Source organism: Salvelinus alpinus, chromosome 26 (genome assembly GCF_045679555.1).
Source record: "Salvelinus alpinus chromosome 26, SLU_Salpinus.1, whole genome shotgun sequence".
Taxonomy (NCBI): domain Eukaryota; kingdom Metazoa; phylum Chordata; class Actinopteri; order Salmoniformes; family Salmonidae; genus Salvelinus; species Salvelinus alpinus.
The window spans coordinates 13,608,920-13,632,807 of record NC_092111.1 but is presented as its reverse complement, the minus strand read 5'-3'; the positions used below and the strand labels follow the sequence as shown (position 1 = coordinate 13,632,807).

General features: G+C 41.5%; 1 protein-coding gene across 2 annotated transcripts; it reads left to right on the top strand.

Annotated features, from left to right (window-relative positions):
• Nucleotides 1-5,221: 5,221 nt before the first annotated feature.
• Nucleotides 5,222-22,522, top strand: LOC139554742 (acidic leucine-rich nuclear phosphoprotein 32 family member E). 2 transcript variants are annotated; one of them, XM_071367837.1, is made up of 7 exons: nt 5,232-5,603; nt 13,644-13,793; nt 13,948-14,070; nt 17,532-17,694; nt 17,773-17,894; nt 18,009-18,051; nt 20,674-22,522. In XM_071367837.1, the coding sequence occupies exons 1-7, from the start codon at nt 5,550-5,552 to the stop codon at nt 20,754-20,756; spliced, it is 738 nt and encodes a 245-aa protein (XP_071223938.1). In that variant the 5' UTR covers nt 5,232-5,549; the 3' UTR covers nt 20,757-22,522. The 2 variants fall into 2 exon arrangements, with proteins under 2 accessions (XP_071223937.1, XP_071223938.1); XM_071367836.1 differs by having other exon boundaries at nt 5,222-5,603; nt 17,532-17,894.
• Nucleotides 22,523-23,888: the final 1,366 nt, after the last annotated feature.

Sequence of the window (23,888 nt, the reverse complement as noted above, 5' to 3'; positions counted from 1 at the left end):
GAACAATAATTGTACATGTTATGAAAAGTCCAGAGGATTTTTTACAAGTACATTTTTTAACTTACTGGAAAAATATGCTTAAAATGCTTATGTTAATGTCATGGACCGTCAGTCTTGCATTCATACTCCATCTATACATTTGAGAGTGATTACATTTGTCAAGCCCAATCCTAAAGCTTTATTGCAACAATGTGGCGGGGCTGCCGTTTGGCTGAAGAAACAGTTATAGTTTGTGGTTTTAAAATACAAAACTACAATACAACAGCTCGCAAATCCTCTGGACAAGTCATACACGGTGTGAACGCTAAAAAGTGCCATCACATTGTCTTAGGGTCGTTCATAATTTAACCACAGGAGGCTGCTGAGGGGAGGATGGCTCACAATAACGTCCGGAACGGAGCAAATGGAATGGAAACCATGTGTTTGATACCATTCCACTGATTCCGCTCCAGCCATTACCTGTCCTCCCAATTAAGGTGCCACTAACCTGCTGTGATTTAACATACACATTCAATTAACTCAATGACAATACTTCTAGTTGAGGAAATGCAGTGGTAGCTTCTTATTCCTTTGTGTCTCAATGCATTTTAATCCCATTTTCAACCCATTTTCAACCCAAGAGAGTCATTGTCGCAGCTGCCCCTTGTTGAGGTTTTCCATGAGAATACACCAGTGTGTGTTTAGCATTGTTCTAGTTTGATCTCACCTCAACCCCCACCGTCTATGAACAGCAGTAGGTCACAACGTTGCCGGCGGACAAAGGACTGTAGGAAACGCTGCAACTATGTGAGAACAGTCCACTATCAGGGTCAAGGAGGAGAATCACTGGGGTTCCACCATGAATGGCATTCCCCAGCAATGAGTCCTCGAATTTGACCCCTGACCTGCTATGTTTCTGAAATGATCATTTCAGAACTTAAATCAAAAGGTCTATGACATCTTACTACCTTGAAAGTTATAGCACTTCTGAATATTTTTGGGTCACAAAGCATGTATAGCTGCCCTAATCAGTGCTGGAATATTAACCAATCAAGATTATTGACAAGTACTCAATGAGAAGTGGAATGGCAGAGAGAAAAAACACTGTTTTAGTACCTAGAATAACTGCTAAGTTGTGGTAAACATTATGTGAATGTTATAACAGCATTATTAAGCCTCTATTCAAAGTCAAAGTTGACAAGGCAGATAAACTCGTTGGTTGAAGCATTATTGCACCCTCTAGAGATTTGCAATTAAAAAGACATGTACCAGGATACAAGGCATTGCAATGTCTGTGCATTGTGATTACACATATCCAGTTTCATCTGGTTTTGACTTCATCCTTGCGCCGTCTGCCATCTTGTGGACACTGATAGTACAGCACACTGTTTTTTGGAGGATAACTTCCTCCTGTACAGTTACCAGAGTTGTGGTTGGGCCAATTGTGCGCCGCCCTATGGGACTCCCAATCACGGCCGGTGATTGAGATGAGATGCAGTGCCTTAGACCGCTGCGCCACAATTACATTCCTCATGACTGGGTGTGCAATATCTGTGGATCCATAAGTGATACTAAAAAAATAGCTTGTGGCGACAGAGCAATGTTGGATATCAAACTCCATTCTGGTAACTTGATGAACAAATCAGCTTAGTGAGTAAGACTCCGGATATTCACTCCTCTCAGAGGTCAGTGTGGGTTGTCCCTCTGGTGGTCACCTTGAGGGATTGCATTCATCCTTTTTCATTCTATAAACATTATTTTATTTTTTACAATGGGTTAGCAGATACTTTATGATAATGTGACATACTAAATCAATAGAGCTTGAGCCTAATTTGCATGTTTTGGAATAGATTATGTTTCCTGCAATGTTGCATCATAAGACCACACATTTGTCCAAGACAAATACACAAAATAGGCCTACACAGATTTATAGTAATACCATCGAACAGACATGCCATTTTTAGTCTCCATCCCCATTTTATCAATAATGAAAGATTAGAGTGCAAGCATAGCTTTTAAAACACCACATTCTTGATATGATGCAAGACTGAGTGCAAAGGACTTTGGTCTATGAGAGCAAAGCAACATTGCACAGATGGTGTGGCTTACTGCCTGTCCTCTTTAAGCCCCCATGCTTGGGGTGGTTCATGGTCAGCCATTTTGTTAAGAGTTTCAACTGGATATTCTGCCTTGCATATCAAATGGTAGAGCAAGTCTGTTGGCTGCCTTGGACTCCCTATTTAAAAAACATATTGGGGGGGTTATGAAACTCAAATCCTTGTATATAAAATGCATTCGAATATGTTTTACATTCTAGACCTTAAACCTCAGGTTCCTGACCGATACATAAAATGTGAGGGAATTAAAGGGTGGTGGGGTGACAAGGGCTGTTGCGCTTGAAAAAAGGCACCAAAGAGAACAAAGAGTGGGTGGAGTTCTGGTTTAAGGCTGCGGGTCAGATATTTCAGGTTCTGAGCATATGTTTCTTTACCTCTACTTTACACAACAACAAAAAATTTGTGGTCTCCTTCCCTTCACATTTCCCGCTGTTAATCGTGAATTATAATTCTACAAGTTTTACCGGTAAAACGTCCATGCAGCATCTGCATACCAAACATTTGATCTCAATCAGTTTCATGTGGAGATATGCATTTAGATCTTCTTGAGTTGTACATTGTTGTTTCGAAGTAGCCTTCAGTGCTGTTTTTAATGATGTACAGTGAACGAATTTTAGAGCAGATGGTTTACCTGTGTATTTTGCCTAGTGACGCGCGCTGTTGAATTGTGGCCACACGAGGGGAAAATGCGGTGGCGTTTTTGTCCTACAGTAAAGTAATACTACGCTATTATATTCAGTTCTGTTATATATATAATAGTATTCTACATAACAGAACCAAATATATATATATTTGGTTTTGTTATGTAGAATAGTATTATGATTCGATCTTGCAGTGGGCTCGTTTGAATGGTAAGGCAAAAGCAACCGACTAGACTATACGAAAGTCCAGGAGTGAAGTCGGGGGTATGCATCTGTGACAGCCGAAAGTCTGACACTGATGTGGTTTTCCAACAGCAAGGCTCAGTGCAACATGGCATTGCTGCCATTGTTTATAAGTTTTTATTTGTAGTGTTTAAATAAATATATAAATACATGTGTGTATTTCTGTACAGCACTTTGAGATATCAGCTGATGTAAGAAGGGTTATATAAATTGATTTGATTTGATGTGTGTACGTTGTACTACCAATTGGTGAGAGACTCAAATATCACATTCACATACCCACTGTATACATGAATCATGCGAAGTTAGTTCCTGTTTCAGTTATGTCTTTGGTCACATTTACGTGAGCAAACAAAAACACCCTAATGAGTGGTTGACAATAGAGCCCCACAGTGGGGGTGTCATAATACCCACAAAACCTAGCAGTCAAACACGGAAATGATTCCAATCGTTTTTACAACATTAATTTTTCCCATGGGGAATTTAATGGCTGTGTTTCGTGTAGGCTTACCCTGCCGTGACGTTTTGATAACCGTGTACAAAAAAACAAGGGATGTGTTTCATGTAAGCTTACTGTGGCATGACGTTTTGATAACCATGTCAATCTCTCTCGGACAAGGCGACTTTAATCAATATATTCAGCTCTATCTACGCTCAGATCCGAAAATGCTAATTAGCGTCAAAGTAGACATAATGCAAGACTATGAATCCAGTAGATATCTCTAGCTGACACCTTTGCTAACAGGTATTGTGTCAATTTAAAACTTGCACAAGACAGTTCACAGAATTGTCAACAAAAAAAGAAAAGCCAATTTATGAATGACTAACTTTAGCTAACATTAGATAGTCCAGATCATCATGGCATTTGTAGTTCTTTATGATAGCCACATTAGCAGCTAATTAGCATTTCATTTTTAGGTGGTAAATACAGGCAAATATCTTGATAAAAGTCACCTTGTCCTAAAGAGATTTACATGGTTATCAAAACGTCACGCCAGGGTAAGCCTACACAAAACACAGCCCTTATTGTAAGTGTTTCTAAAATCCCCTATGGGGAAAATGAATGGTGGAAAAACCAATTGGAACAATTTCCTTGTTTGACCGCTAGGTTTTATGGGTATTATGACTCAAACTATGGTACTCTATGCAGGTGACGGCTGCTATTGTACCGCCTAGCCCAATTGTCCTTTGTATATTCTTTATATATACTTGTGTTCCCCAATGTACTTTTTGTATTGATTTGCTGTTAATAATAAAATATATATTTAAAGATGGATGCATGATGAAGTTGGTGAAGAGCAACTGCAGAGATTTGCAGTAGACTGCAGTCAAAACTTAATGACCTTTGATCACATATTTTTTTGTAAAGTTCATGCAGTTGTCATGTAGTCGCAAGTCGGACAATTTCTATCCCCATAATGCAACACAAGGCGTGATCATTGGGTCACCAATTTGACAAAAGTGGTCTGCTCGAATGCGCCCATTGATTCAGCTTTGATCTAACTTTATTAAATTAACACCATTGCCAGAGTAGCCTGTTCTCTACGAGTAGAGCCAGAGAGGAAGAGGTGAAGCGAGAGGTTTCACTCGTACCAAAATCTGTCCAAAATTAGACCAAAACGTTTCTGTGTGCTTATTTTGCCTTCCCGCAATGGGACAACGACTCCCATTGCTAGGGTGGAGACATGAGCATCTCATCATTACGTCTGTAGGCTACAGATCTCTGGTAGAGCAGAGGCTATGGGCTTGTTTGTAGCCGACAGTACAGGCGACCTCTGACTGACTGATCTACAAAGAACTTTGTATTATAAATAACTAGTACTCATTATTATTTGTAGATCAATCAGTCACAATTTTCCCATGATACATTACGGTTTTGATCCTCTCGAACACAGCCTGTACGTAAAGTAGAATTTAAACATGCGTAGAACGTGAACCGCACATGTGCAGAAGCATCAGGATTTTTTGTCCGGAGGAAAAAAGGTCAGAGAAAAGTCGGATCGGCAGCCACTCTAATCTTGGTTTCCGCCAGATGACACAGTCACAAAGTCAAAATTGGCTACAAAAATAAGGCATTTGGTCCTATTTAATGTTAGGCTTACAGTGAGCAGTGTGGTTAAAGTTAGGGTTAAGATGATACATTTTAGAAATGGGCGTGGTTTATCCATAATTATGGGCGTGGTTTATCCATAATTATGACTTTGTGGCTGTGTTAACTAGTGACGACCCCGACGGTTTGAAAGAAGATATTGACGTTCGCATTGACCCATCTAAAGCTACTGCGCGCGCAATCACAACCAATCACCTCCGGCGGCTTATGTTGATCGGCATGATCTGTTTGATTGGTGTGTCGATCATCCGATTAAAATTAGGGAAGACAAGACTGGCCTATCAAGAACTCCACAGGGCGGGATTTGATAGAGGGGGCTGTGTGCGAAGTATCATGGAGGATCAGTAAGAGAACTGTGGCCATCCAAGAAAGCTGAGCTGTGGGTCCAAGCACTGGAGTTTCAGAAAATTTGATTGGCATTTTTTTTACGTTAACATAGTGTTTTATATTTTATTAATAATGGAGATGAAGAAGAGGATCAGTTTAGAATTGAGGAATAGGACACCAGCGGAGGTAAGTTATCTTAAAAATGAGGTGATAACTATAAGAGCCGATAACCCAGAGAAGAGCGGACTTCTTGCGAGGTTCCGCTCTGCACATGGACAACAAGAGAGGATGCGAGTACGAGTACAAGTTTTTTTTTTTTTTTTTAGTTTTGGGGGATTCTGATTATTCGTCCTATCACAATATATGTTGGTTGCTGTACAAAAACGAACTGCAAGTATCCACAAAGCAATGTTGATCGCTTTGTGATTCTAATAACATTTTATAGATCTGCAACACTGTCTTTGCTATCATCCTCCTTGTCTTGCGCCCGGCCAGAGATCCATTGAACGTTCAAGGTGGCGGAGCGGGCATACTTATGAAGAACATTATGCTATTTTTGTGAGAGTAATTCAATTGTGAAAAGCTAATAACATCGTAATAAGGCTCTGCTGACGTCGTGTTGACTCCTGTAGTATAGCAGGCTAATCCAAATACAGAGAATTCACGACTGCCGTGGAAATGTGAAATAACTTTTGAGACGCGATTAATTGGTTTGTCTTGAAAGTTCCCTGATGTTATTCCATATGGATGCCGATGCAAATAACTATTTAAGTCGAATGTAAAAACGTAAGCTTTCCATGCGTAACGAGCGTTTTGACCGGCCTTACCGGGTTAACCAAATGGCACAACGAGCTGGTTGGTTTCTCTGAGCGGACATTTTACTAATCGAATGGGTTTAGCTAATACCCATTTCTTTTACCATAGTATTTTTCTAAAGTCCACGGGATGTAAACATCAATACTTCGATGTTATATGAACAACGCCTGCAAGAATGTATACGCAATTTATAACCAGCACGCACGCGAGTTGACCGTTCTCGGAGCGAGACGCGCAGGCACTGACTACGGTGGCGTCAGTGTAGCTGTTTTTTTTGTGTGTTTTTTTTGTACAGTGCAGGCTTTTGAGCCCTATTTCTGACGTGCGGGGAGTGGAAGTCATTTTGTTGCATCTATACACGAGCCCATTTTGACGGCTATAACCGGTTTAACTCAATTTAGACACACGCAAATTGATAAATGATGCGTATTTTATAGTAGGACTAAATCCAAATGTAAAGTCAACTTCCAAACGAATTTTCGATAGCTTATACGACTCACCCAGCCGGCCATAGCCTACTGTACTCCGATCGAAAAGCAAGTTGTCTTTCGCCTCCATGTTATAATGATTATGTAACAACAGGCTTTTCCTCGGTATGAAACGACGACGTCTTTGTAAAATATGTGTGTGTGTGTGTATATATATACACGCATTCAAGTGTAGCAGAGTTTGTGGTCCTGCTCTGCGTTTTACGAATTTAAGTAATATGGCAGATGGCGTGCGGGGCTCAGACCTCCGCCCCTATTTAGTAGATTAGGCTACAGTAAACCCCCCAACCCTCAGAGACGGCGCTTGTCTGAGGGTTGACAAAACCCATTCATTCATGCCACTGACTCTAGCCTTCATTCGGCAAATCTAATTTCTCTTACAATTTCTATAGTTACAGAACTCTGCTGTGCATTCGGCAGTGAAGTCCATTGTGCAGGTGCTTCTGTATAGGATGTAGGCTACATCTCAACTGATGTTTCTCTCTCGACGACAATATCGAGACGATGCGCACAGAACTCTGTTCGTTCACAATCGAGGTATTACGTGAAGATAAAACCAGGCTAAAACAGTGACAATGCCATCTCTGGTTTTGAGGAGCGTGTTATTTATATCTTAGTGGTACGATTTATATACACATTGTATACACATTTTGTTGATGATAAATAACATTGTTAAAACATTTAGCCATATATAACTTGGTACCAGGGTTAGGGTCAATTCATTTAAATTCCAGTCAATTCAGAAAGTAAACCAAATTCCAATTCCACATTTTCCTAATTAAAAAGCATTGAGGGGAATTGGAATTCCAGTGTACTTTCTGAATTGACCACAACCCTGTTTGGTACAAGTACAGTGCTATTTTGTGCAACATCCGAATAACCACCCTGATGAGTGCCTATAGACAAAAAGGGTAGCATCATGCTTGGAATTATTCAGTGTTTCTTGAATACAACTCACATATCACATGTAGGCTATACAAGTGCAAGTCAACTGGAGTCAATTTCCCTGATGCCAATATTAAATGTAACACTTCAACTTACTTAGCCATCCCTCCTAACCATCACTCTCCAAGGCCCCTGTGCTGCCAAGTATAGAAAAAATGACTGACTACCACAACTGAAACTACATACTGATTACACAATAATCTCAAGGCCTTGTTGCAGCAGAGCTTTGTACCGTAAGAGGGTGCTGAAACAAACATGCTTCTGAGAATGCATTTGAGACCCTGTCTACCACGTTAAAAACGTTTAAGAAATATGAGAAAGGCTTTAGAGGTTGTTTGTATTTTTTGTTTGTATCATTACTTATTTTGAATAAGAATATACATCATAATGATACTGCTGGAAATGTAGGCCGTCATTGTAAATAAGAATTTGTTCTTAACTGACTTGCCCAGTTAAATAAAGGTTAAATAAAAATATATATATTTAAAAAATTGAGGGCCGTAAACTTGTGAACCTCGGCCCTGAAGACTGTCAAGCTACAACTGAATCAAAAGCCAAGATTATTTGTAGTTGTAACATGTTATTATAAATAATCGTTTATTAGTCACTGTATTGTATTATTTTGTATTTGGTACTGAAGTCAATGAGAAGGGTGTTATTTAGATTTTTGCCACAATAGTTCCCCACTCACTAAGAACTGAGGTCGCTAGTCGCAAGCGGAACACACCATAGCAAAGATTATAGATATATCGACGAGAGAGGTTTCTCCGCCCTAACAATGGGAGTCGTTGTCCACCAAACTCCATGCTTGGTGGGCGAAACAATAAAAAAACGCCACCTGCTGGAGGGAAATATTTTCCGCCGAGTTGGGCCTCTCTCTTCCTCTTCTCTGACCAAAGCCACATTTAATTTGGCCAGCATTAGTGATAACAACTAGGGCTGTGTATGTATGACAAAAATGAAAACACGAAGCAGACTTACTCTTTTGCTCTGAATTGTAGGAAATATTGTACGAAATAACCTGCAAAATTCTCCCCACCAAATTTGATTGGTCGCATACACGTGTTTAGCAGATGTTATTGCGGGTGTAGCAAAATGCTTGTGATAAAGTTATTCCCGGCTGTTATTCCCGGCGGTATGTAATAACACAAAACACATTCTGGCCTAATAATGTAAGAAATAACACAAAAAAACAAAGCACTATAAAGTTGCCTAGGGGCTAGAAGCACAGCTGCCCTCTATATCGGCACAATTTTCGTACAGTGCTTGTGCCCTTAGAAATAGATGTGGCCCGCACGCGTCGAGGGGGGGGGGGGGATTGTTCCCCAATGCTGGACAGGGGGCCCCCACAGGGCCAATAACAGAGCAACTGTTAAGTAAGAGAACTACTCAATCTGATTTTACGGATAACTGGACAACTGGTCACCTAATTTTTGTTTCAGTTAAGAGCAGAGGGCTTCCATGAGAGGGTGTTGCTGTGTGCAATTTACCTCGTTGAATTCCAGCTTTGACAGTCGCGAAAGGTGCCCATCAGGTGGTGTAGGAAATAGGCTATTAATAACAAAGGTGACCACACTCCCGCTCCTCTGCAGTAAAAGGACTTGGTCCTTCCGCAAGAGATTGTCTTCCTAGTATCTTCTTGTTAGTACAGTCTGGGATAGCATATCTGAGATGGTGTAAAAGGACAATATATACTTGTCCTATCTCGACTGCAATAACACGTTTCTTGTTTTCAGTCTCTTAAAGATGTAGTCCGGGATCTTAAGGACAACAAATTCGTCACATCTTGTACAAATTGGATTTGTATCATATCGTACCAATTGTACACACATAAAAAAAAATAGCAGGACGTAACATATCATACGAAATGGACGTCATAGTACACAATTGGATGAAATAGTACACAAAAAAACTGGGACTCATTTTATGAATACACATTTTGGAATTATCCTGTTAAACTTGTTAAAACAAATTTTTTATTTTTTTACTGAAGAGACTGGCACTTGATGTTTCATGCCTGTCAATGTCACGGTGATCACAACTTCTGGCGACAATGAAAAGTAGCTAGCTAGCTTAACAGGGATGAGAGACAAGCTGTCCGTCAGTCTCGTAGCCCTTCTGGCTGTCATTTATCCATTCCTACACTATTCACGCAATTACATTCCGGGACTCTGAGTCTCCGTGACAATTAATTAAAAAAACATTTTTTTGTAATTTAGCAGACTGTCCTATCCAGAGCGACATACAGGAGCAACTAGGGTTAAGGACCTTGCTCATGGGCACATCGACAGATTTTTCACCTAGTTGGCTTGTGGATTCAAACCAGCAACTGTTTGGTTACTATCCCAACGCTCTAACCGCTAGCCCACCAGCAGTTTTGCTACCTGATACAGTATCAGCAGTAAAAACTAAATATCTAATGCATTATACAGTAGCATGGGTAAAAATGCATGGGTAAAAACCCCAGGGTTGGTCTGGGATAATTATAGCCAGCAGATCCAACCCGCTGGCTTACAGCTGCACTAAGGTTGGAAAGGTTTCCTGTTTAGATTAAGACACCGCAGAGCCGGCACGAGATATGGCTCGGGAAACGTGTACCTCAATCCAGGGATGAGAAATGCGTTGTACTCCGAATTGTCCCGTTATCCCAACCATCACACCGAGAAGATTGAACGCAGTAAAAACAAAATATCCCACACATGCGGATATAAAAATAGTAGCTTGTACGGATATTAAAAACCATCGTTCAATTTCTTAACAATGTGTCAACCACGACAATCATTGTCACAATTGTTTTTTTGCTAACTAGCTAGCATGACTACTATCTAGCTGACATCTTGGCTAGTAGTTGGCTTCCAGACTCACTGTCTGCTGTTTTCTGTCCAAATAACTTAACTAAATAGCAAAATATTCCCACCTGTCGTGTTAAGTAAACATGTTTACCCAATGGGTAAAAACTAGGAAATGTGGAATACTTTTTTTTTGCTCCCCAGCTAGCTAGACCCCTTGTTAGCGAGCTAGTGCGTTTGCTAACTGTAGCTTAGCTAACCTGTCATTAATAAATGTTGAGCTGCTAGACGATAACTAGGGCTTGCTATGGGTTAGCACAAATTATGTATATAAACCCTTAATTGTTGATGTTATGTGTTGGCCATTGCGAGGCTTTGAAGTCACCGGTCGGCCATATTGGCACTCCCCAGTAGGAACAGTCCTCCATACGAATGAATGTAATTCTACACTATTTCAATTAAATGTTTCAAGGACACCATTACATGTATTTGTTTTAGTGGTGACCGTAGCATTAATACTAAAAAAAACATATATATATATGTGGGGCAAAAAAGTATTTAGTCAGCCACCAATTGTGCAAGTTCTCCCACTTAAAAAGATGAGAGAGGCCTGTAATTTTCATCATAGGTACACTTCAACTATGACAGACAAAATGAGAAAAGAAAATCCAGAAAATCACATTGTAGGAAAAAAATATATATTTTATTTTAATTTTTAATTTTTTTTATCCCCTTTTCTCCCCAATTTTCGTGGTATCCAATCGCTAGTAATTACTATCTTGTCTCATCGCTACAACTCCCGTACGGGCTCGGGAGAGACGAAGGTCGAAAGCCATGCGTTCATTGTAGGATTTTTAATTTATTTATTTGCAAATTATGGTGGAAAATAAGTATTTGGTCAAGAACAAAAGTTTATCTCAATACTTTGTTATATACCCTTTGTTGGCAATGACAGAGGTCAAACGTTTTCTGTAAGTCTTCACAAGGTTTTCACACACTGTTGCTGGTATTTTGGCCCATTCCTCCATGCAGATCTCCTCTAGAGCAGGGATGTTTTGGGGCTGTTGCTGGGCAACACGGACTTTCAACTCCCTCCAAAGATTTTCTATGGGGTTGAGATCTGGAGACTGGCTAGGCCACTCCAGGACCTTGAAATGCTTCTTACGAAGCCACTCCTTCGTTGCCCGGGCGGTGTGTTTGGGATCATTGTCATGCTGAAAGACCCAGCCACGTTTCATCTTCAATGCCCTTGCTGATGGAAGGAGGTTTTCACTCAAAATCTCACGATACATGGCCCCATTAATTCTTTCCTTTAGAATGAATGGGGTCAGTCGTCCTGGTCCCTTTGCAGAAAAACAGCCCCAAAGCATGATGTTTCCACCCCCATGCTTCACAGTAGGTATGGTGTTCTTTGGATGCAACTCAGCATTCTTTGTCCTCCAAACACGACGAGTTGAGTTTTTACCAAAAAGTTCTATTTTGGTTTCATCTGACCATATGACATTCTCCCAATCTTCTTCTGGATCATCCAAATGCTCTCTAGCAAACTTCAGACGGGCCTGGACATGTACTGGCTTAAGCAGGGGGACACGTCTGGCACTGCAGGATTTGAGTCCCTGGCGGCGTAGTGTGTTACTGATGGTAGGCTTTGTTACTTTGGTCCCAGCTCTCTGCAGGTCATTCACTAGGTCCCCCCGTGTGGTTCTGGGATTTTTGCTCACCGTTCTTGTGATCATTTTGACCCCACGGGGTGAGATCTTGCGTGGAGCCCCAGATCGAGGGAGATTATCAGTGGTCTTGTATGTCTTCCATTTCCTAATAATTGCTCCCACAGTTGATTTCTTCAAACCAAGCTGCTTACCTATTGCAGATTCAAGTCTTCCCAGCCTGGTGCAGGTCTACAATTTTGTTTCTGGTTTCCTTTGACAGCTCTTTGCTCTTGGCCATAGTGGAGTTTGGAGTGTGACTGTTTGAGGTTGTGGACAGGTGTCTTTTATACTGATAACAAGTTCAAACAGGTGCCATTAATACAGGTAACGAGTGGAGGACAGATGAGCCTCTTAAAGAAGAAGTTACAGGTCTGTGAGAGCCAGAAATCTTGCTTGTTTGTAGGTGACCAAATACTTATTTTCCACCATAATTTGTAAATAAATTCATAAAAAATCATAAAATATTCCATATCCATACGCACAACAAGCTTATTTCTCTTTGTTAATAAGCCTTTCCCCATTGCCTAGATAATCCATCCAACAGACAGGTGTGGCATATCAAGAAGCTGATTAAACAGTATGATTATTACAGGTGCACCTTGTGCTGGGGACAATAAAAGGCCACTTTAAAATGTGTTGTTTTGTCACCCAACACAATGCCACAGATGTCTCAAGTTTTGAGGTCACGTACAATTGTCATGCTGACGTCAGGAATCAACACAATCAACAGCCTGATCAACTCTATGTGAAGCATATGTGTCTCGTTGCATGAGGCAAATGGTGTTCACACCAGATACTGACTGGTTTTCTGATCAACACCCTTATCATTTTTTTAAGGTATCTGTGACCAACAGATGCAAATCTGTATACCCAGAGCATAATGAATTTATTTCAATTGACTTTCCTTAAATCAACTGTAACTCAGTGTATATCTTTTTATAATTGTTTTATGTATAGCTCACATAATATAATAAAAAAGTATGCATTAAGGTGTCTAATAGAATACATGTATAAAAAATGAATTTAGACATTAATAAATGCATAGCTATAGCTTCCAAATTCTTTTCTACAATGGAGGAGTGCCAAGATGGCTGTCAGTCACCCAAGGGTTTATGCACTTTATTTTGTTACCTCTTTTGAAGCCTTGTAGCTTGCTAGCTACTCCAGCCATGGCGTTTTTCAGACATAGGTCCTCCGTCTTGTGTCCACACTACAAAGCATTCAAGCAGAGAATAATTGAGAAAGGCGTGTGCTCTCACAGGAAACAGCGGACTTTAGGTCAAGGGTCAGCTTTTCCAATCAACATGTAATAAGATTACAAAATGACATGGTGAATTAACCCAAACAAATGGGGGAAAAATGCAACAAACTAGCTATGCATTTAATTTGGTTTCATTCATTAACATGTGCAGGATGAAATCTCTTGATGCACCACCTCATTGTCAAGTGTCCAATTGATCTTGATTACTGTTCCTACAGGTGGAAGAACTGGTGGTGGATAATTGCCGCACCAGTGATGGTGAAGTAGAGGGCCTGACGGATGATTTCAAGGAGCTGGAATTCCTCAGCATGGTCAACGTTGGACTCACCTCCCTGGCCAAAATACCCTCACTACCCAAACTGCGCAAGGTGAATAGGGAAGCTGGATCCTTTTGAGCAATTGATTATCTCAATCAAAATGATTTAAGTTTGCAAAATTATAAGAAACTCTGGCTTTATTTTGATATGCAGGATTACATTTTTCAAGCGATTCATCAGGAAATTGTGTGTTCTTTCCTCACAGTTGGAGCTGAGTGACAACAACATCTCAGGTCATTTGGAGACACTTTCAGAGAAGTGCCCCAACCTGACGTATCTAAACCTGAGTGGCAACAAGATCAAGGGGCTGAACAACGTTGAGGCCCTGGTTAGTTGAGTCGTTAAGGCTATTCAGGGCTGGTCGTTAAGGCTACTTCTGTTATTCAGTCAGGGTCTCAACTTACTGTTGAGGTAGAATACACAAGGTGCAATTTAGAAATGTTGTGGATCTGCAATTTTTATCATTCACACAATTAGCCATGTCAGCTAACCATTTTTAGATTGGTAAGATATTCTAGCCAGCTATCTAAACTCGTAGTAAATATGGCCGAATATCAACCGGGCATGCCGGGCACCTGCACAGTAGTGGTGCGCGGGTCAGCTGTTTGTTCACCCGCAATTGCTAATAACCCATCCTCAACCACCCGACTATATGTAATAAAGTGAAAATATATGGCTTGCACCCGACCCTAACCCACTAATATAGAAAATGCACTGTAGGCTACAGTCAAAGACGGCGTAACAATTTTTTAACAGTGGGTGACGTTTTTTTTGTTGTTGCCTGATTTAGATATGTTTCTATTTATAATTTCTGACATTTTGGTAGGCTATTTGTTAGTCAACTTTTCTATAGTTAGATACAGTGCATTCAGACCCCTTGACTTTTTCTACATTTTGTTACATTACAGCCTAATTATAAGATGTATTAAATCATTTTCCCCTTCATCAATCAACACACACAACCCCATAATGACAAAGCAAAAACAGTTTTTTAGAATTTTTTGCTAATTTATTCAAAATAAAAAACTGAAATCACATATATTCAGACCCTTACTCAGTACTTTGTTGAAGCAACTTTGGCAGCGATTACAGCCTTAAGTCTTCTTGGGTATGACGCTAACAAGCTTGGCACACCTGTATTTGGGGAGTTTCTCCCATACTTCTATGCAGATCCTCTCAACCTCTGTCAGGTTGAATGGGGAGCATCTTTTCACAGTTCTTTTCAGGTCTCTCCAGGGATGTCCGATCGGGTTCAAGTCCGGGCTCTGGCTGGGCCACTCAAGGATATTCAGAGACTTGTCCAAGCCACTCCTGCGTTGTCTTGGCTGTGTGTTTAGGGTCGTTGTCCTGTTGGCGCACTCTGAAGCAAGTTTTCATCAAGGATCTCTCTGTACTTTGCTCCGCTCATCTTTCCCTCGATCCTGACTGAAAAACATCCTCATAGCATGATGCTGCCATCACCATGGTTCACCGCAGAGATGTTGCCAGGTTTCCTCCAGATGTGAATCTTGTTTCTCATGGTCTGAGAGTCATTTATGTGCCTTTTGGCAAACTCCAAGCGGGCTGTCATGTGCCGTTTACTGAGGAGTGGCTTCCGTCAGGCCACTCTACCATAAAGGCCTGGTTGTTGGAGTGCTGCAGAGATGGTTGTCCTTCTGGAAGGTTCTCCCATCTCCACATAGGAACTCTGGAGCTCTGTCAGAGTGACCATCGGGATCTTGGTCACCTCCCTGACCAAAGCCTTTCTCCTCCGATTGCTCAGTTTGGCCGGGTGGCCAGCTCTGGGAAGAGTCTTGGTGGTTCCAAACTTCTTACATTTAAGAATGATGGAGGCCACTGTGTTCTTGGGGACCTTAAATGCTGCAGAAATGTTTTGGTAACCTTCCCCAAATCTGTACCCTCGACACAATCTTATCTCGGAGCTCTATGGACAATTCCTTCGACCTCATGACTTGGTTTTTGCTCTGACATGCACTGTCAACTGTGGGACCTTTATATAGACAGGTGTGTGCCTTTTCAAATCATGTCCAAGCAATTGAATTTACCATAGGTGGACTTCAATCAAATTGTAGAAACATCTCAAGGATAGTCAATTGAAACAGGATGCACTTGAGCTCAATTTCGAGTCTCATAGCAAAGGTTCTGAATACTTATCTAAATAAGGTATTTCTGTTTTTTCATTTTAAAATTGGCGAACATTTCTAAAAACATGTTTTTGCTTTGTCATTATGGGCTATTGTGTGTAGATTAATGAGGGAAAAATAATTTAATACATTTTAGAATAAGGCTGTAATGTAAGAAAATGTAGAAAATGTGAAGGGGTCTGAGTACTTTCCAAATGCACTTTACATGCAGCTTCTCTTCTGTCATTATATTTTGCTCTAGAAGACAAAATAAACCTTTTCTCATCAGAATAATGTCATGAATCATAGAACGAATGCTTCAGTCTAGTTGACATCGGTAAAGTTTTCTGTCATCATCTTTCACGGAGCAAAGACATTTAGGGACCGGGGAGAAAATGCAATGTAAAAAAAGACATGGAAAGATTTTTTGTGAAAAATTTCCAAATGACATTAGTTTGACCTGTTGTAAGGAAATAGAAAGCTGTAGAAAATGACCCAACATGTTTCTGATAAGATTTCAGTTCGGCTTGGATGCACATTTTATGTGGTTGAAATAATAGCAGCTTCTATGATGCTGATAAAGATGGCACCTCTACAGATGGTATCTGAGCATTTGCATCCTCTCAAGATGCTGAGAGAAAGAAATCCTATTTCTCCACTCCTGTTCCCGAGTAAACATTTTGCTTACATTTTGTGTATAATTTTACTGCAAGAAATGCTTAATTCTGCAGGAGTTAATATTAAGGCTATGTGAGAGGTTATAGACCTATAGCCATTGTCCAGATTTCAGTTTCCATTTAACCCGTCTGAACTGTAGGCTACAGTTCCCTTGACGTGTCATAAGCCTATTTGAAGTCCCTGTCTTTTGACTAGAATTTGTATATCACAATCATCACACATAACATAGCCAGCACTGCTATCCTCCTCTTTTACCACTTCACCAACCCATTGCACTTATCGTAAGAGTAGGGGTGTTAACCCTGGTGTCCTGGCTGAATTCCCAATCTGGTCCTCATTCTACCTTCACCACCTAATCAAACCCAGTTTCCAATTGGCTCATTCATCCCCCCTCGTCTCCCCTGTAACTATTCCCCAGGTCATTGCTGTACATGAGAATGTGTTTTCAGTCACCTGGTAAAATAAATGATACAATTATGAATTTCAAGTATTGTTTTCTCTTGATTCTGCCCGTCCGCCATCCACCCGCCCTTCATCCACACAATATTTAATGACCCTAAACCTGTCCGGCCCGGGGATATTAAGGCGTGAACTGCGGGTTATGAGTCAACCCACGCATTACTAGTGCCTCTGACATCCAGGCGGCCTCTATTGATTTTGTTAGTCACTCACTCATATCATTAACATAACATTAGTCATGGCAAAATGTGTAGAATTGCAGGAAATTCTTTAAAACTGCAAAAAATTCTGTCTGCCCCATGGCAACATTTGTAGAATTGCATTTTTTGAAATAAGTGCTTAAAAAAAAAAAAATAATAATAATAATAATATATATATATATATATATATATATATATATATATATTTGTAAACTCATCATCCCATTCACAAGGAGATATGTGGCTATGCTTGCCAGCCTTGTGCATGGAGAGAATTTGTTAATCAGGATTGTCTGGTAAACTCTAACCTCTGCTTTCTAAAACCACAGCAAAATCTGAAGAACCTGAAGAGCCTGGACCTGTTTAACTGTGAGATCACCACACTGGAGGAGTACCGTGAGAGCATCTTTGAGCTGCTGCCTCAGGTCACCTACCTGGACGGCTTCGACCAGGAGGACAACGAGGCCCCTGACTCAGAGGCAGACGACGATGGTGAGCATGGCTACCACATGGTGGGGTTGGTGATATTTCAGCCTAACTTTCTTGAACAAAATACTTCTTCATTCATAGATGATGATGAGGGGGAGGACGGAGCCGGGCCCACAGGGGACTATGATGATGAAGATGAGGATGAGGAGGGCTCGGAAGGAGGAGAGGTTGGGCTCTCCTACCTGATGAAGGAAAAGATCCAGGTGAGACAACTGAAATGTCTGTCATATTTTATCCAAAACCTCATAATGTTTTACTTCCGCCGACTTGAGTCGACACTTCATTTAAAGAATCTTAACCCCCCTCTCCACACACAGGATGAAGAAGATGATGACGACTACGCAGAGGAGGAGGAAGAAGGTGAGGACAAGAATTGTTGTGTTGACCTGTCACTAGTAATCAAACCCAAGTACTCTAGCCTGGAAGTGGCAGATATGTTTGCCTGTCACAGATCTCCTGATGGAATCAACCATCAACATCTCTATTGACATCGGTTCCATGCTGGCTGTTACTCAATTTGTGGCAATGACTCCGTGAAAAGGGGCATTGGCTCTTTGACCCAGGAGGGTTTGACTTCTATTGATCCGTTCCTCAGCCCTGTGTGACTATTCATTTGTCACTTATCTGTGTGTTTTGGAGCCAAGCTAGGTCTAACTTCGACACTTAAAACAAGGTTAGAGTCCTCACTACACAGTAGGCAGATAAATCCTTTGGGCTTTACAGGTATCGTAGGTTGTGTACATGTAATCCAGAGATGGTTCAGGCCATTTAGTTGTTACCTTGTGAATGCAGCCAAAGTCCCCATGTGTATACAGTGCATTCGTAAAGTATTCAGACCTCTTGTTTTTTCCCACATTTTGTTGCGTTGCAGCCTTATTCTAAAATAGATTACATTGTTTTTTCCCCTCATCAATCTACACATAATACCCCATAATGACAAAGCAAAAACAGGTTTTTAGTAATTTTTGCAAGTGATTTTTTATTTTTTTATACTGAAATATGACAGTATTCAGACCCTTTACTCAGTACTTTGTTGAAGCACCTTTGGCAGCGATTACAGCCTCAGGTCTTCTTGGGTATGACGCTACAAGCTTGGCACACCTGTATTTGGAGAGTTTCTCCCATTTTTCTCTGTAGATCCTCTCAAGCTCTGTCAGGATGGATGGAGAGTGTCGCTGCACAGCTATTTTCAGGTCTCTCCAGAGATGTTCGATGGGGTTCAAGTCCGGGCTCTGGCTGGGCCACTCAAGGATATTCAGAGACTTGTCCCAAAGCCACTCCTGCGTTGTCTTGGTTGTGTGCTTAGGGTCGTTGTCCTGTTGGAAGGGGAACCTTCGCCCCAGTCTGAGGTCCTGAGAGCTCTTGAGCTGGTTTTCATCAAGGATCTCTCTGTACTTTGCTCCGTTCATCTTTCCCTCGATCCTGACTAGTCTCCCAGTCCCTGCCACTGAAAAACATCCCCACAGCTGATGCTGCCACCACCATGCTTCACTGTAGGGATGGTGCCAGGTTTCCTCCAGATGTAATGCTTGGCATTCAGGCCAAAGAGTTTAATTTTGGTTTCATCAGACCAGATAATCTTGTTTCTCATGGTCTGACAGTCTTTAGGTGCCTTTTGGCAAACTCCAAATAGGCTTTCATGTGCCTTTTTACTGAGGAGTGGCTTCGGTCTGGCCACTCTACCATAAAGGCCTGATTGGTGGAGTGCTGCAGAGATGGTTTTCCTTCTGGAAGGTTTTCCCATCTCCACAGAAGAACTCTGGAGCTCTGTCAGTGACCATCGGGTTCTTGGTCACCTCCCTGACCAAAGCCTTTCTCCCCCGATTGCTCAGTTTGGCCGGGTGGCCAGCTCTAGGAAGAGTCTTGTTGGTTCCAAGCTTCCATTTAAGAATGATGGAGGCCACTGTGTTCTTGGGGACCTTCAATGCTGGAGAAATGTTTTGGTAGCCTTCCCCAGATCTGTGCCTCTGCACAGTCCTGTCTCTGTGCTCTATGGACAATTCTGGATTTTTGCTCTGACATGCACTGTCAAGTTAACTGTAGGACCTTATATAGACAGGTGTGTGCCTTTCCAAATCATATCCAATCAATTGAATTTACCACAGGTGGACTCCAACCAAGTTGTAGAAACATCTCAAGGATGATCAATGGAATCAAACAGGATGAGCTGAGCTCAATTTCGAGTCTCATAGCAAAGGGTTTGAATACTTATGTAAATGTAATATTTTAATTTAGTTTTTTTTTTCAATTTGCAAAAATGTCTAAAAATCTGTTTTCACGTTGTCATTATGGTGTATTATGTGTAGATTCATGAGCATTTGTATGTATTTAATCCATTTTAGAATAAGGCTGTAACGCAACAAAGTGGAAAAAGTCAAGAGGTCTGAAAACTTTCCGAATGCACTGTACGTGAACTACTCCTTCAGGACTCTGAGTGGGAAGCTGTGCCTACTGTGAGATGACATCAGTAAGCAGCGCACTTGCATGTGTGTGCAAGGAGTATAAATCACCCCTTTCCTATATAACATGCCAGGGGAAATACTTAGCTACTATATTATACGTAAGCAGTAGATCTGAGGTCTTGGGGATCCTTTAAAAGTAGACTTTGATGTAAGAGAACCGCATTAACATTAAACCAAAATGGTTTAGCCTCTACATTGTTTCGCTAATGGTAATTCAGTCTACAAAGTGGCCTTTGTTACTTGACTGAAAAGATGTATACTAGTGGTGCTGTGTTTTGTTTTCCCCCTCTGGTGTTTTTGAGACTTGTCGGTGGGCGGAACATACGGTGGGTCTTGTATCAACTCCCACATTGCCTGTGGATACAATTTCATAAGGATGCCGAATTCAGAATTAAGGGAAATGCCAATTGGATTTGATTGCTGCTGTTGTTTTTACTTGGTCCTGATTAGAAGTGATTGTCGCCACCTTTTTTACAAACCGACAAATTCTGACTTTTTGATTGGCTTGTGCCCTGTGCAGAGGAGAAGGCAGGAGTCAAAGGGGAGAAGAGGAAGAGGGATGCTGAGGACGAAGGGGAGGAGGATGATGATGACGACGACTAGGCTTGTCTTTTCCCTGCGAACCTCTGGATCCAGATCCAAGTAGAACAATAACCACAAAAAAAGTGTGATCTTGCAGATTGTTTCTCTTTGTATACCATAGATATCACTGTAGAGGCTGTTTCTTTTATATATAAATATATATATGAGATACTATACGAAAAGGAGATTTTATCGACAAATAATTTGTTCATCATTCTAAGTTAAATTACCACTCCAAAAATCTCGTCAATATGCAGGCAGGTTAAAATAAATGGATGTAGGGGAGTGGGTGGGGCTGGATTTATGTTATGGGCTAATTTAAGAAGGGCTGTCGCTACAATGACCAGCCATCCGCACAACAGAAGTGGCCCGCGCTGTCCCTCGTTGACATCAGTGTTCAACAAACCTCCAGTGATGTTCCAAGACCCATGACAGGCCCGGCAGCCCAGAGTCCAGTCCAGCCCAAAGAGATAGAGGACTCATCTTTGTATCTGTGCCATTATAGCATCTGTGACTGCATGGGCAGCGCCATTGAGGCAATCTCCATTTTGAAGCAGTCAATTTTCTTCACGATTGGCTGATCCCTCCTGATGACTCGCAACAGGGTCACCAGGAGGGATCAGCCAATGAAGTTAGAAGTCCTACCCAGTTGACTACATTAAAATGGTGGAAGCCCTCAATGGCGCTGCCCATGCTAACACGGCCTTTTGGCCACTAGAGGCCTCTATCATTCTCTATGGCCCAGCCAAGTCTCATCTACCTCTCTGGGCCACGGTGAGAAGAGAATGCACCCTACAGGACAAAACTCTACACAGAACCACCCTCACTACTCAGGCGGCCAGGGATACCAGGCTAGAATAAAAGGCACCAGGAAGTTTAGGAACCTCTACCGTCATCACTGTCTGCCACAAGCAGTCTCCTCTTTCTCCCCCCCCCCCCCAACTCATTTGTACCAGATAGTTTCCAGCCATCAATGAAAGTCCTGTCTCCCGTAAGCATAGCAAAGACTGTGTTAGATCCCTCACACAGTACATGACTTGTTTTAGGAATATTTGAAATAGTGGGAGGTTGGGAGATCCAGAAAAGTAGTTAGCAGTTTCTAGCAGTTTCAATACCAGCGTTAGCCCTGCAAACCGACCACAACATTTGTTAGGGCCATAGAGCTGTGGCTTTCCAGGACTGGGGCTGGTAATCTGTATTCTAAATCAAACCTAGCGGTTTGGCCTTAACCTTATCTGTCCTTAATGGATGCAAACCAATATATTTCCTTCTGGTTCAACAGGCCATATCTGTTAACAGCTTTAAATTCTGTAACCTGACTATTAATGTTGTTGTCGCGGTGATAGAGTGGCACGGCCATAATGTTTATATTGAAAAGTTAAGGTCAAACCGCTTCGGTGTAGGAATGAACCACATCCCGAAGTAAATTTTTACCTTTGTCTTGCTGTTGATGCAAGTTAGTTTATAATTGTACTGGTATTTTACATAGCAGGAACTTTAATCTATTATTTGTAAGGCAATATGTAAATAGTTTCAGTTCCAACAGTTTGATGTTTCATGTGGTTTTTTTGTGGGGGTTTTTATGGCATTTTTCGTCATTTTGTTTTAATATAAAGCACAGGTCAAGGGGCCAAACTCTGACCTAACACACTCAATATAGATTATTTTCCATCCTTGGCTGTTGTGACACGTGTTTTGTGTGGTGTAAACATCTTAAAAGAAGGATTTTGAATAAAACAATATATAAACAGAAAAGAGAATGCTTTAATTAAAATAAATTGATCGTTTTTTGTCTTCAGAAAATGATTACCTAATTACACAAATGTCATTCACTGCTAGGCAGTATGAGGGACATTATATCACACGTAGCAACAATTTATGTACAAATGATGTACAATTTACCAACAAGTGGCCAAAGGAGGGAGAATTTCAGTATATTACATTGGCTAGACCAAACGTCTTTGGCCGTCACCAATTCATGCATGAGAAATGTTTCACAAAACCATCCAAACTGTTTCTCTGTTTATAAAAAGGTATTCAGTGAGATGTGAGGAGTGGGAGTGTAATGTGACCCGTAAGGCCTATGAGTTACAGTTCCTCACGAACAGTCTGCTGGCTCAGCGTCTAATACCACACACAGGTGCCATCTGCTGGGCGTCACAGGCATGAATAATTCATGAAGGAGGTCTTGGTAGTTAGAGGACATCGGACATGAAGGGGGTGGGTTTATGTCAGAGATGCAGGGGTGGTGCCACTGGAACATGCCATGAACAATTTATTATACTGGTCTTAGGTTGCTTAGTGCCATGCAGCTATTCCCTCCGCAAGGCAATCAAACAAGCAAAGCGTCAGTATAGAGACAAAGTAGAGTTGCAAGTCAACGGCTCAGACACGAGATGTATGTGGCAGGGTCTACGGTCAATCACGGATTACAAAAAGAAAACCAGCCCCGTCGCGGACATCGACGTCTTGCTCCCAGACAAATTAAACAACTTCTTTGCGCGCTTTGAGGACAATACAGTGCCACTGACAAGGCCCACTACCAAAGCTTGTGGGCTCTCCTTCTCCGTGGCCAACGTGAGGTAAACATTTAAACGTGTTAACCCTCGCAAGGCTGCCGGCCCAGACGGCATCCCTAGCCACATCCCTATCCCAGTCTGTTGTTCCCACACGCTTCAAGATGGCCACCATTGTTCCTGTTCCCAAGAAAGCTAAGGTAACTGAACTAAATGACTATCGCCCCATTGCACTCACTTCTGTCATCATGAAGTGTCACGACTTCCGCCGAAGTCGGTCCCTCTCCTTGTTCGGGCGGCGTTCGGCGGTCGACGTCACCAGCTTTCTAGCCATCGCCTATCCACTTTTCATTTTCCATTTGTTTTGTCTTTGTTTTACACACCTGGTTTCAATCCCCCAATTACTTGTTCATTATTTAACCCTCTGTTCCCCCATGGTTGTTTGTGAGTGATTGTTTGTTTGTCTTGTATACGGTCCGTTATTGTGGGATCGGAATATTGTGTTGTATTTGTGAATACTTGAGTAAATACGTTGATTACTCATATCTGCTATCCTGCGCCTGACTCTCTACACCAGCTACACACAGGCCCGATTACATGAGTGCTTTGAGAGACTAGTTAAGGACCATATCACCTC

Bases quoted from the DNA above. Each gene is read 5' to 3' on its own strand.
- LOC139554742 (XM_071367836.1), top strand. From the start codon at position 5,550: ATGGAGATGAAGAAGAGGATCAGTTTAGAATTGAGGAATAGGACACCA. The intron at 13,794-13,947 runs GTGAATAGGGAA...CTTTCCTCACAG, and splicing joins CACTACCCAAACTGCGCAAG to TTGGAGCTGAGTGACAACAA. The intron at 14,071-17,531 runs GTTAGTTGAGTC...CTAAAACCACAG, and splicing joins TGAACAACGTTGAGGCCCTG to CAAAATCTGAAGAACCTGAA.